Source organism: Panthera uncia, chromosome D1 (genome assembly GCF_023721935.1).
Source record: "Panthera uncia isolate 11264 chromosome D1, Puncia_PCG_1.0, whole genome shotgun sequence".
Taxonomy (NCBI): domain Eukaryota; kingdom Metazoa; phylum Chordata; class Mammalia; order Carnivora; family Felidae; genus Panthera; species Panthera uncia.
Window position 1 is genome coordinate 98,490,828 of NC_064808.1, and position 14,725 is coordinate 98,505,552.

The 14,725-nt window shown below is 44.2% G+C and overlaps 1 protein-coding gene across 4 annotated transcripts in view; it reads left to right on the forward strand.

Annotated features, from left to right (window-relative positions):
* Positions 1–14,725, forward strand: part of CADM1 (cell adhesion molecule 1) — a 329,561-nt gene that overhangs the window by 285,528 nt on the left and 29,308 nt on the right. For 2 of the 4 annotated variants that reach the window (XM_049621235.1, XM_049621244.1), the window contains exons 6-8: positions 492–591; positions 4,282–4,454; positions 9,063–9,140. In XM_049621235.1, the coding sequence (XP_049477192.1) occupies positions 492–591; positions 4,282–4,454; positions 9,063–9,140 (351 nt within the window). The remainder of the gene's footprint in view (positions 1–491; positions 592–4,281; positions 4,455–9,062; positions 9,141–14,725) is intronic. The other 2 variants (XM_049621251.1, XM_049621259.1) reach the window with 1 other exon arrangement.

Sequence of the window (14,725 nt, forward strand, 5' to 3'; positions counted from 1 at the left end):
CATTGGAGTGGAATTCAGAAGTTTTGACTTTCCCATTTGAAATCAAGAGCATAGAAGAGGCAAACTCATTAATATGCATTGTCACAACACATTGTCACATAGTAATATGTGATATATGATAAAATGTATCAATTCTGAGCACCACAAATATCTGTGGCTTCACCTCAGCATGAAGGCAAATGAGTTTCCTTTAGCTTGAGTGAGTTTGGAGATAAACTTCAATGTAACAAAATGTATTTCACAGGAAACGTTTGATGTGGCGCGGTTGGCTTATGAATCTCTTATCTACTCACGGTTCACTCCTTAGAGTTATTAGTCAATTTAATTTGAGCAAATGCCAGGATTACTAACTAATTAGGAGGATGTTCGTGAAGGCATGAGGATGGGGAGAGAGCGAGTGCTGGTGGTGTGGGGTTTGTGGCGGCTTGCAAGTCTGATTTTTTGCCTGATACCATTTGCTAAACATTATACTTTGTGTTGTTGTCACACAGATAAGCCTCAAGTGCATATTCAGATGACTTATCCTCTGCAAGGCCTAACCCGGGAAGGAGATGCGCTCGAGTTAACATGTGAAGCCATCGGGAAGCCCCAGTAAGTTCTGAAGGCCAAGGTTGGCAAGAGGGTCATGAGCAGTAAATGTCACAACACGGAGATGTGCATTTGCAACTCACCAGCCTGTCACCTGTCTCCTGCTGTAAAAGATGGAAGGTTTTTTTGTTTTGTTTTGTTTTGTTTTATGAAATAAGGAATATTCAGTGAAAGGGGGAATAAATATCTGTGGTTGGTTCTTAATGGTCAGGATTGGGAGAAAAATGAAATGCCAGCTAAGATTGAAATCACAGCTAATTCTATTTTATTATCATCAACACGATTGCCAGAACTATCTTCTCTAACAAGAAAATAATCCTAATAAATTTTTAGCATGCCCACAATCTAATGATATATCTGCTACCTTCTGTGTTAACGTCTAAGCTGCTGGAAAGACGGTTTTCAGACTTAAATTAAGCTGCTGTGATTAGGGCCAGCCGTTGGAAAATGAATTTGCCCTACCTTTAATTTTGCTTCTCCTTCTCTCAAATAAAAGTGACTCATGGGAATATTTTTGTTGGTAAGGAATTGTCCCAGAACTTTTCTCAAGGAACATACTACCCACCATTGCGTAAAAGAAAGAATGTACTAACCCTCTTATTTGACTGAAATGTACAAGGAAGTTGCTTCCCTGCCAACTGCATGATGCAAGCGAATGAGAGGGACCACAGTAGCTCATCACAGCCATGCAGTGGGGCCACTTTAGACCTCGTTCAGTTTCGTCCGGGGAGAGGAGAGACTCTCATCTTTCCAGGAGAGTGAAGATTGTTTTGAGCTGTTTCTTAGGGGAAAAAAACAATCCATGGAATCATGAGCTGGAACGAGTCAATGTTGGGATTAGGAGCCCTCAAACTCTGAGTGGTCCCCAACAGTAAACTCTGTTTTGAGCTCCCTCTGCTGTCCCTGTGCTAGGATTCTTTTCCCCCTCAGAGTTTTGCTAACCAACATCAAGATCGCAGTCCTCATGCTCTGAGCATCTTACCAAAGCTTCCCCCAGGATCTCTGGAAAGCACTGTCCCCGTGATGGCTAAGGAGTGATCCATGACAAGAGAACAGGGGAACCAGGGGGATGCTGGCTGCTGTCCGCTCTCTTCCCGCTTCAACCCTCCCTGTTTTGTGCTTCCCTCTCTGTGGACCAGAATCTACTTCTGTCTCTACTAACCCTTCGGGGTTTTAAAGATGACCTTTAGGAAATAGGAGGTGGTCCTGGCTCTGTTTCACTTTTCCTCTGCCGTTTCAAAGTTACTTGCTCTGAAACACTTTAAGCTTTGGCAGAGAGGTCTTTGTCTCCTTTGAACTCTGCAGAAGATTCAGATCTTTCTTTTTGTAAACTGGATTATGCCTTAGTCCGTGGCCTGTCTTACCTCCAAAACAATCCGGTGGAGAAAAAGAGAATTCTCACAGGCCTTTTGCCACTGTATACAGCCACATTAACCACATTTACCGGAGGTGGTTTTGCTAGCCTATATTTTGTTTCTGTATTTTTCCCCCCAGAAGAAGGTACTGCGTTCAATTGAATGTGCCATGGGGACAGTAAATTACATGTTTCCTTCAGGACATTTATGCCAGAGAGGGTGTTTGTCTGTTCCTCTTCTCAAATCGGAACGAGTGTGTGGTCGTCTGAGCCAGCACCCGTTACTCTGCTATCCCTTCCAGCATATTACCTATTTATTTTCTCAAGAAATTGCATACAATAAAAATGGTAATTTAACTTGCCATTAAATGTTGTGAATATTCTCAGCACTTACCCCCACTGATTGTTTCAGCTGTCAAGCAGCAGGGCATTAGATGTGATGGCCGGGCAGACCCATTTTCCATTGCCTGCAAGGGGGGGGACATATGCAGTGCTAATTTTTAAATAATTTACTGGGTTGTGATGACAAGCCCATGTGTAATTAAAGAAAAATTGTAACTTCACATCCCATTTGAAAATTGGAATGCTACTTGACAGGGCTAACTTGAGTGTTGGTTCATCATTAAGCTTGGGTCTTGTCATGTCACCGCTTGTGGAGGTAGCAGCAGGGACCGAAAGAAAGGTACTTCTGTTCTCATGTCTCCAGTGCCCTTCCTTTAAAATGAAAGTTTCAGGGGTGCCTGGGTGGCTTCGTCGGTTAAGCGTCCGACTTCGGCTGAGGTCATGATCTCAAGGTCTGTGAGTTCAAGCCCTGCGTCAGGCTCTGTGCTGACAGCTCAGAGCCTGGAGCCTGCTTCTGATACTGTATCTCCCTCTTTCTCTGCCCCTCCCCTGCTCGCTCGCTCTCTCAAAAATAAACATTATTATTTTTTTAATTTAAAGAAAAACAAAATGAAAGTTTCAGGCACAGTCCTCCCTGTGGTCCCAATTTCACAGGAGGTTGAGGGAGCTGTCTTGAAGAATGGGAGTTTTAGAGTCAGTGAGTTTGAAAGATGCTCTGCGTGTGCAGTTTTGGCTCTGGAGCATCTTGTGAAATTTGCTTTTCCCTGATGGACACAAATGTGATACTTTATTTACTTATTTTTTAATGTTTATTTATTTTTTTGAGAGAGAGAGTGTGTGGGGAAGGTGCAGAGAAAGAAAGACAGAGGATCCAAAGCAGGCAACACACTGAGAGCACAGAGCCCAATGCAGGGGCTCGAACTCATGAACCATGAGATCATGACCTGAACTGAGTCGGAAGCTTAACCAGCTGAGCCACCCAGGCCCCCTAAACATGGTACAACATGCCTCTGAAAAAGTGCCATAAGGAGCCCATGTGGAGATGTGCCCCTCAGTGACTGACCCGGAAGCCTCACCCTTGAGCCACAGGGCCTGCCGGTGCACCCAGAGCGGGAGGGTAACAGTGTGTGGGGCTTGGAGAGCCAGCAAAGCAAGGCATTTTGCCAAGGAACACACAGAAAAGGTGGACTGGGTTGAAGGAGGCAGGTTATGAGCAAGGGTAACGGAGAAAGGAAGTGATTGCAGAGGACAAAAGAAAGCAGTGTTCAGATGTAAAAAAAAAAAAAAAAAGTCCATTTATTTTTGCAAAACTCCAAATCCATTTTTTTATTTTTTTATTTTTTTATTTTTTTCAATATATGAAGTTTATTGTCAAATTGGTTTCCATACAACACCCAGTGCTCATCCCAAAAGGTGCCCTCCTCGATACCCATCACCCACCCTCTCCTCCCTCCCACCCCCCATCAACCCTCAGTTTGTTCTCAGTTTTCAAGAGTCTCTTATGCTTCCAAATCCATTTAAAGATCACAACTGGCTTCTAAGCAAGGGTCTTGGTATATTAGTAACCATCAGATTAATGGTTGTATCACTAGCCAAGAATTTGATTTTTTCCCCCTAATTAATGAGATGATTAACAACGGGTGAGCTCTGTCCTGTCTGAATTGGTGTGAAACCACACAGCAGGACATAAAAATAGGCACATTGGTTTATTTGCTGATTTTTAAAGATGAACCAGAAATAATGAGGCTCCAGCTTGTGGTCCTATTGAAGGTTTTTCAACACCTGATAATGTTGACCAAAAAGTATATTCCAAACAGATTTTGTTGGGGGGGAGGACTTCACAGCTGTAATTCTGTGAACTGAAAATATGTCCAGCAGGGCCCTCTCTAATCGTGTCACCCTGCATGTGACTCATTCAATGCGTGGGTGAGAAGCCGACGCAGACATCTTGGTGGGAGATGTTAAAGCCACCTGTCTTCTTCCTCTCTCCTCTGCAGGCCTGTGATGGTGACCTGGGTTAGAGTCGATGACGAAATGCCTCAACACGCCGTCCTGTCCGGGCCCAACCTGTTCATCAATAACCTAAACAAAACAGATAATGGTACATACCGCTGTGAAGCTTCCAACATAGTGGGGAAAGCTCACTCGGATTATATGCTGTATGTTTACGGTACGTGCAAAGATAAAACACTCCTTCTACCAGACTCATTCACATGTAGCCGCTGCTTGCAGATCACTCTCAGAGCTTTTGGTCAAGTTGAAAACCGAAAGCCAGTGTGTTTTCTTCAAGAACTTAAAGAAGCCTGGCCTGAGGTGGAGCCCAGTGTCTCCACCTGGGAGGGAAGTGACTTTTCTTCTCTCCCCCTCTAATCGCGGGGCTTTCCTGCTAGATCACAGTCCCTGGTCATGCTGAGTAGGAAAGCTGTGTCCTCAGGCGCAAGCAATGGAGATGATGTTAGAAATAATGACTACAAAATTCAGCCTTGCCAATTAATGGCTATTTAGCTCAGAAAGTTTATTCCCAGTGGTATTTCCCTGTGAAACCTCAGCTAGGCTTTCTCCTGCTTTGATGAACACAAGTATCCTGTTTTCAGCCTGAAGCTATTACATTCCGGAAGATGTCACAAGTCAGTAAATACTTGGGAAAAAATATATATATAAGGTCCTTGGTAGCTACATAAACCACCAATAGCTACTCCTTTAGACACGAATGCATTTTTTTTTAATTTGTCTGTTTTCTGAATATCTTTTTACAGGATTATTAAAGCATATTATCATGAATTATGTTCTCTAACCCAGCAGATATTCATTGAACATCTATGTGGCAGGCATTTTAAACTTTTTCACATTTATAGCTTATTGTCCATTTTGTGTACGTTGAATATTCTCAACTTAGTTGAGGAATGCACTGCATTCCTCTAGTCTTAAGATGGCAAATTGAGTTTCTTCTGGCCAGTTGAAGTCTCTTGGTTGGTTTTATGCCGGGAAGCATAGTCATGAACTGACATGACCTGGAGTGAGTGACCATAGGCATGAAATTTTCAGTATATTATAAATCTATGGATATGTGTGTATGTTTCCTTCTCCATGTTAGCACGGTAAATAATCCAAGTGTAAGTATATGGGAATCTACACCTATATGCACACAACTATACCCACAGAATATTTATACCTTTATGTCCTAGAACCTGGCCACCTTCCTTACGAAGAAAGTAGGAGTCACTCCTTTTGAAGGCATAGAAGCATGCTTTATAACACATCAACACGGATGTGGCAATTTAATCCTTAACCTGTACTTGAGGTTTTGTTTGTTTGTTTGTTTTTCTCTTTCAACATAATGCAGAATTACAGGATCACATCCACTCACCTTATTTGTAGACTTCTGAGATTTCTTTTCTTTTGGACACTATACCCGTGTTGTCTGTGGTCCGCACTTGTAATGGCATCAGTCCTGCCCAGGGGTTAAGACAGCCGAGGAGAGGGGATGGCTGTTCCTTTAGGTGCGAGGGGGTGCCACATGCCCTATTCTCAGTTGACGTTCCACGGAGCCACCTTGGTCCTCAGACTGTTCAGAGTCTGTTCGTGCAAAAGGGGAGTGGGAGGCATATCCCTCTCTTCTGCTTCCCCACCCCTTCTGCTCTCTCTGCGTGAGGGTTTGAGCCTCCTGCAAGTCCCCTCCGATGCCACTCCCAGGTTTACAGTGAGCAAAACCAGTGGCAAATTTCCCTCTGGTCTATGGTTTGCTTCCTGGACTCAGAAGACTAAGTTATTTGGAAAAGCAATTCTGATTTAATGTACCTGCTGTTCCCACATCTCAAGATAAGGAACATTTTGTGGATTTCATGGACTGCAGATATAGTTGAATAATTTTGGATACCAGCTTCTGGCTGGCATTTGTCGAGCACCCACTTTGTCCCACTGTTTCATGTGCATGACCACCTCTAATCTCCACAGTAACGTCAGGAGGTAACAAGATCCTCATCCTATTTTACAGATGGCAGATGAAGCTTAGAAAGATCACATAAGCTGCCCAAGTTCCCAGGGTTGCTAACTATGTTTCAGAGCCACGATACTTCGACTGCCAAGTCTTCAGGGACATTTGTGTCTTTCTTTGTAGTTCCTCTTATTCTCACTGCTTCCCAGTAGAACGCTCCCCTCCAACATAAGACTGTTTTTGAGAATTTACTCTCTGGGCTAGAGTGCGTTTCTGAAAGCCAGGAAACATAGCGACCTACCTGTTTAGGTGAGCACATACACACACACACACACACACACACACACACACACACACACCTCCCGGGCACGTTATGCTCCTGCGTCCCTCAGTCTAAGCTAGTAGCACTGCTCGGCATGGCGGGCTAGACTACCAACCTGAGGTGTTGCTAGTCTATTAATAAAATGTTCTAGCAATTTGGGAAGATTGCGAGTAGCTCCTCTTTTCAAAGGTGATTTCTCATACTACCAGGGTAATTTTCAAAGTACCTTATGAACTAAGCATTAACGTGCCTTTAAAATGTTTAATTCTCTGGAAGTAGCTTCTATACTTGGAGAATCTAGGTGGTTAGTGCCTGAGTCCCATTTGGTTTGGTTCTTTTAGCCTCGATGTGTCAAACACAGCTCATTAGCTCCAACTCGGTATTTTCTTAAATAGTGGCCTATCGTTGCTCTTATTGCTAGAAACGATCTGAGCAATGAGGTTCTCGCTGTTAACGGGTCACTTGAGCCAGATGTGAAGGACAACAGTTACCCCAGTAGTGATGAAAATAATTGGAAGTGTGTGATTTTCACAAAATGAAAGGGACCCGTGACCTTTTTTCTGAAGTCTCTGCCCTTGTTAGTCTGGCCCACCCCTCGTTCGTAATAGTATTTTCAAAATCATATTTCAAAACCGGGCCTCCAGGTCCCCTTTGATTGCATTGTGGATATCACACGTTCTGTGCCAATACTTAGAAAGGTAGGTACAGAAATAGCATTAGAGTGTATCAGGGGAAGTCTCTCGGGTACAGATGTTCCTTTTCAGGTGATAAGTACTGTAATTGAACCAGAACAGAAGAAGCGCATTAGCTGCCCCCATGCTGGGCAGCAGGCACGTCCCTGGGTACAGTTGAGGTGGGTAGGAGAAGGCACAGGATGTCTTCAGAGCTCGGCTCGGGGGCCAGCGCACCTCACTCATCTGTATCTGTCCCAGTGCCTACAGCAAGGGGTGGGTGCGTCCAAATGATCTGCTAGGTCACAGAATGCTTCCTTACCTGGGGCCTCCATAAGAAAGTGTCCAAGGAGCAAGACGACATTCTGCCTGTTTGTCTACAAGGGTAGTTTGAAACCACTAATTTAATCATCAGCCTGCTTCTTGGAGGAGGATGAGATTTGATATTATTTATTTTTTAATGAATTCCTTTTTGGACTCGTGGGTGAGGCTGCTTTTACACTGCCCGTGTCCCCACCTTAAATGAGCAAAGTCTCCCATAGAACAGAACACTTTGCTGCTGAGTCCTCCCTAACACATTCATACATTGCGCGTGCGTGAGAGAAGTTGGCGAGGAAAATTAAAACCCCAGATTATTGATCAGTAGTAGGAATCATTTTAAGCAGACCTTACAACCAGGCACCAAGATAGTGTTTTCACAAACTTTCAGGAAGTTGTAGCAAAGCCAATAAAGGTGCAGTATATAATTAAAGTTTTGATGTATTAATTAGACAATCTGAGAGCTCTCTTGGAGATAAAAGGACACCAGATGTGTCAGGGAGAAAAAGTTGACGTGCTTTAGATAAAATTTAAAATCAAAAGCCTTCAAATCGTCTTATGCGCTATTATAGCAGAATGATTGCTTAGTTCAAAGTCTTGCTGACAATTTAACACATTCAGTTTGATCATTTGTGCTTAGGATTTTCTTTTTTCTCTTTCATATTTGCCCTTCCCCTGTCCCCCAAATAATTTTTGAGCTGATACAAGAATATACAGTGTAGCAAACATCTGACGGAGGATCCCCTATGGGATTCCTGGCTCTGAGGGTCAAGCCTCGTTTATACCTCGTTCCCTTGTTTACAAGATGGAAGACGGTCTTTTGGTTTTATCGCCACCTTCCACTTTAGGTCAGGCTTTCAACGGGAGCAAAGGCAACTAACGTATTAATATTTATAAGTTGTAAAATTTATTGACTTTTAAAAAATAAAATCTCGGTAAAATCTCACATGCCTGGAACTTGATATTTAGCGGTGACATTCTGTCTTCTTTGTATTTATTACAAGTGTATAGAAGTAGTTTTCCTTCCTGCTGGGATGTATTGATGGGGAATAATGAAGTTAGCCGTCATGGAGAGCAGGGGAGCGGGAACACGCTCATCCTTGGCCGATGGGAGCCCTTTAGAACGGCACCACCCCTCCTCCTTTCTCCCATCTGCGAGAGTATAAAACGAAATGACAGTCGCTGTACCCTCTCGGGGGCGGGGCTGGCTTAAGCTCACCTTTGAAATCAGACTGGGGTGGGGGTGTCCTGGTTTGACTTCTCCTCCCTTCTCTCCTTCACATCTCCTCATCCCTAGTTCGCTTCATTAATGCAAATCTCTTTTCTTCTTGTCTTAGTTTTTCCATTTAAGGTTTTGGGTTAGGATTACAGGACACAACTCTTTGGGGGAAGGCGGGGAAGGGAGGCTTTTGGCCGCAGAGGGGGAAGTCATCAGACAAACATCTCAGTGTCCTCATGCCTTCGTTTTGTCATTACTGATCATTGTTGTGTTCAGCACTGTGGGTTTGATTTTCCTTTTTTTTTTTTATCCAGATCCCCCCACAACTCTCCCTCCCACCACCACCACCACCACCACCACCACCACCACCACCATCCTTACCATCATCACAGGTACGGTACCTTCATTACCACTGGAAATGTCCTGAATGTATATTGTCTTTCTGGTATGTATGCAAAGAAGGCTAACAGTTCCCTTTGAATCCTCGGAATTTAACCGTTCCTTTATTTTGGGACTTCAGAGGCATTAGAGACTTTACTCTTACGTTGACTCCTAAGGACCTCAGAAAATCTTCAACATCCAGGCCTTTAACAGTAGATGACATATTTTGCAGCTTGTGCCTAAGAGAATTCTCTTTTCCAGCATCCCCGTTCAAAGCAAAACGCTAGGGAACATAGCAGCCTGGCTATTAGAGAACATGCCGGTAGCTTAGGCGTAGCCATGGTTGATGAAATGGTAAGTATTCTGGCTTTGGATCTTCTCCTTGTCTTCATTCCATCGTTCGTTCGTACGAAAGAAAATACACACCCTTTAGCATGCCCCTGCGGGCTGTGTTCCTAAATGCATCGCCCTCCTTCCTGCCCCAGACAGTATCTGCTGACAGTATTACTACCTGTTTGTGTTGCCTGGGTCAGGAGGTCAGAGGGGAGTCACTGTCTTCTCCATGCCGGGCACCCACGTACCCCTTGCTGCCCTCCATTAACTGTTGGAGGGGCGGAAGAGGCGGCCACAGCTGCTGTAACTCTGTGGCTTTATCTTGGTGGACTGTCTGAAACTCTCCAAAATGCGTTTCACTGTCTCCTGTGTCTGCCGACCACCAAGGGAGAGGGTATGCGATGCATCCCTTTCTGATACCCAGCGGCTCTCCTCCTTGCTTGAGGGGGCTCGTCTGGGAGCCTTGATGCTTCTCCCGCCTGCTACGCTGGGAAAGGTCATGGCTGCATCACGTCTACTAGATGTGTAGGATTTCCTTAGGTAAGGACTCCCCGAACCACTGTTTACAGGTACCTCCTCCAGAACACGTAAAGGTAGTTATTCTGCGAGGAAAAAAATAATAATAATAACCTCTTTAGAAGACAGCTTTCCCGCTTCATTCCATTATCCGCAGACACTGCCAGGTCTCTGAGCCACGTGCCCCAGGATACAGTCGTATCACAGGACTTCTTCTAAACCACTGAATGTTGAAGTCATCGTTCTCTGTGTGTAGGCCCTCTTTACCACCCGAGATCGGGCAGCCATCCTTGATACTGACTTTCTGGAGATGTGTTTGGTTTTCATGGGAGTCGGTGAGACAGGCGTGACAAAAATCCAGAGTGTTCCGTGGAAGAGGAGGTTCATGAAGTAGGACGATAGATCACCTGATCTCATTTTCTTCACTTTCTCTAACCTTCACAGTGGGACAAAGAGAACCTTAAAAAAAAAGCCACTAGCGAGGGTTTTTCTGAAGGTTAATTATGAAAACATCAGTGCCTGCACTTCACTTAAAATCTTCTGAAAATCCATCAATTGGTTTTTGTGTCTCACTCTAAACTCCGCTCCACCCAGGCTGCTTCCTAAATTCCCTTCAGTGTCTATTTGTTTCCCTTCTTCCACGTCCTTCTTTCTGCCGCTTGGTCACATGGCGCATAGACTCCTCCCACTTTCTGTCTCATTCCTAAACACAGCAAAGCTGCTCCTGCCTAACTGGTTCCAGGTCAGCCAGGCTATCAACTTCCCAGGAGCTAGGTTTTTACCTTTCGTGATCTCTTGCCCCTTATCCAGGTTGTAAACTGAATTGGGCCGGAGCTCTTAATGGCAGGTTTCCTTGAAATTTCCCATGAACGGCCCTTTGGATGTCCGTGTGAATTACACCTCCACCCACCACTGTCCTTTGCAACTAGTCTGTTCATCTTTGCAGAAGGGGCCCAGGGATCAGTCAGCCCTTATTACCTCTCGTTGTTGTAGAAGGTTCCGTCTAGGTGGCTAGCCAGGTCTGTATTGCAAGGCAGTGGAGGTCTTACTCACTCTGCAGAAATACCCCATTTCTCCATTACATGGAACAGTGCTTTTCATTTGTGGCTAGCCTCTCGCTAGCTTAGGCTGGTTTGGGTTTTTGGTTTGTTTTTGTTTTGTTTTTTAAGACCTTTCTTAGCGCCCCTGAACTACCCCGTCCCCCCACTCACAGCTTTAATTTTTCACCCCAGAGTAAAGCTAATCTTGTGTCCTTCAACAGCTGCAACTCTCTGTGATCACTGTTCCAACCACAGAGACTCTGGTCAAGAGGAAATTTTAAAAACAAACAATGCTGCATTTCTGTCCATATGGAAATTGCCTTTACATACGGGCTTGTCTTTGCTTCTGTCTGTCTCTGCTCCCGGCCTCGGGTCTCCCCGTGATGCATGATGATCTCGTAGATGTGCCTTAGCCTTTCAACGTTAGCGTTTGAACCTCTCTACACACAAAAGGCATCTGTGGTAATGAGCACCCAGATTCTTGCTGGCATACCCAAGAATAAAGTAAAATTGCCACTCGTACAGCATTGTAGAATCCGTTGCCTTAACGGATGTGATCGTATGGGCTTCCTGCGTCTTAACAAGCAGTGTTACATATATTTATCTTGCCCAGAAAGTACACTTGTGGAATTTAACATTTGCTCCTTACTTCAAACAGACTAAAGGTTATGGAGCTGAATGATTGTGTGTCCCATTTTAAAGGTCCAGGCTATCCCTGAGATTAAGATTGGTTCCTAAAAAATCTTCCAGACTGGATCTTGACAAATGGATAGCTAAATTAATTTGCACTCTTCTCTCTTGCACTGTTTGCTGCATTACAGCCCCCGTTAGCCTTAAAAGCTGCAACAGCTAAATCCAGTGACAGGAACATACATAAAGCCTGAGAAAGAAAGAATGGAAGGAAGGAAGGAAGGAAGGAAGGAAGGAAGGAAGGAAGGAAAGAAAAGAAAAGAAAGAAAGAAAGAGAGAGAGAAAGAGGCAGCCCACAGCCATCCATTTCTTTCTTCCCACTCAGATGCGATAACTGAAACCCATTGCCCAGGTCAGAGTTTCATTACAAGAAAATGTACGAATGCAATAGAAAAATATTTTTAAACTCGAAGGGCATAGTTGATTTCTGATTTCTCTGAAAGGAAGTGTTCTGTGTTACTTTGTACCTTCCATAAGCAGGATATCGAATTGCTCCCCTTGTCAGGGAGGCAGACTGCCACTGAGTCCTCCAGTCGCCCGACTCCCTCAGAAGCACATTAAAGCTTCATCCTGGGGACCCTTGAAAGCAAGAAATTGTGAGCCCAATCCGATGTGCTGGTGCCACCTAGAGTCCTAGACCCGGCGGGGTGGTGGAGGGGGAAGAGCTGGGCGTCTCTGTCCCGTGCATTCTGTGTGGAGTCGGTCTCCTGACCTTTGTGTGAAGGCTCACATCTAGCGGTAGCTTTCTCTCGGGAGGACTTTTTGAAGGCTCTAGAGTCCTGAAAGGAATATTTGATGTCAACTTGCCACATTGACCTTGTTGCAGCCTTACAACTATTAGGCCTTTAGTATCATTAGAATCCCTTTCTAAATAAAAAACCATTAGAGGGACCCAACTGAAATGGGAGCCATCCGGAGTCTCCTTGTGGTTTGCCCTGAGTTTCTTCCCTATCTCTTCCATCCCATGCACATTGACATTCCGACCATATACTTCTGTTTCAACTGTTGCTATTGGTAAGCCCGCACTTCCTTTTTTTTTTCTTTTCCTTTTTTTTTTTAATATCATGCCAAGTTGCCCACGTAGTTTAATTCATGAAGATATATGCTGTAATATTGAAGAGCAAACTGCATAATCTAAATTGTCCCTGGAGTCCTCTGTTAAAATACAGAGACAGCCAGACCATTACCCAGGGTCAGAGTCCTTCATGCAGATTTCCCTCCTAAATTAAAATCAAAGAAAAACCTACCACCCTACTGGGGGACTGAGGTGGGGGGGTGGTTTGTTTTATTTTATTTTGTTTTGAATTTTCTTTGAAGTTAGTTGACTTTGCATATGAGATGTATGTAGAATTACCTATTTCTGGGGTGACAGATTTTGCTCCTGTCCAACAGTTGGATCCAACTTTTCCCTATAGTCAACTTAGTAAAATATTTTGTGTTTCCCTCCCAAGATTATGTGGATGTTGTACTGTCTCTGCCCAGTTGCATCCGGAGTTAGTTGCTTAACGAGGAACGTACCTTAGACCGCACTCAGCACTGTTTTAAACACCCTTAGCAGCTTAAGTAGGAAATTCAGGCCCAGGGGGAGTTCAACATGCAGGTCATACTATACATGTGACTGTCATAAATTAAAACACTAAAATCACTTTAGAATAAGAAATGAATAGCTATAGGGCCAAATCCTGAAACACATTTAGAAATCCTTTCACAGGCATGAAATAGGTCATCTCTAAATGAGTATTTCTCTTTTTAAAAGTATGTATCCAATGAAGTGTTTTGTGTTTCTTGGAAAAGAAAACAGCAAGGTTTTTCTTACGGGTGTCTAAGCACTCAAAACCCAGTATACCTTGGAGAAAGTGGGTCCCAACCCCAGGCTCACGTTATTTAGGCTTTCATAGTCTCATGTCGTCAGCCATTGTGTGTGTAAAGTGTATCCAATCACAATAAAGGAGAGTCCAGCCATAGTTCACAGAGTATGCCAAGCGAGGGAAGTCCAACACCATAGCACATGTTTTCGGTGTCTTACATACAAAGGAAAGAAGTACACCTGTGCTTAAGACAGAGTTACGGTCGAGAGCCTTGCTTCATGTAACGCTGCTGTTCTCCAGGGTCTTGGTTTAATGATTCCTACTCTGTGCTAGGGGTATGTGGGTTATATATATCACTCTGTGATATTTGCGTGGTGCGAGGGGTATATGCTTAGCTGCTTTTAGGCATTCATTCATCAAATACCAAGCCCCCGTAATATGGACAGCTTCATGCTGGTGCCTGTGGAGACAGAAAATTCCTTGAACCCCTTAAAATATGGCACTGGGAATAGGTTGTACACACTAGAAGTCAATTACAGGAGGTACTATGCAGTAAGGGCTGACTCGGTGGCATGGGCAGAGGAGCAAGGAGAGCATCACAGGACAATTAGTTCCGTCTGCCATCAGGGACTGGGTAGAATGTGGATAAGATAGGGTGGCACTTTAGAAATTAAGCACCAAGGCCCAACTTTACTTCAAGCATCTGTGTTCAGTGTGCGTGTGTACGTTGTGTGTATTTATGTCCCAGGCATGTATCACACCACCATTGCTAGGAAATACACACTTTTCATTCTAGAATGTTTACTAACTTACCTTTTTTCTAGAGTTGGCATCTACTCCATTAAGACTGTTTGTCACTCCTCATTTATTGAATGCGTATTGAGTGTTACTGATAGGCCAGGATGCGTGGTAACAAGAATCTTTTTTTTTTAATGCTTATTTATTTTTGAGAGAGAGACAGAGAGAGAGAGAGAGACAGAGAGAGACAGAGCAAGAGTGGGGGAGGGACAGAGAGAGAGGGGGAGACAGACTCCGAAGCAGGATCCAGGCCAGCTGTCAGCCCAGAGCCCAAAGCGGGGCTCGAACTCATGAGCCATGAGATCATGACCCGAGCCGAAGTCGGATGCGTAACCAACTCAGCCATCTAGGTGCCCAAATAAGAATCTTATTAGGTGCTACCAAATATGAAGGAGACATCTTTGTAATGAG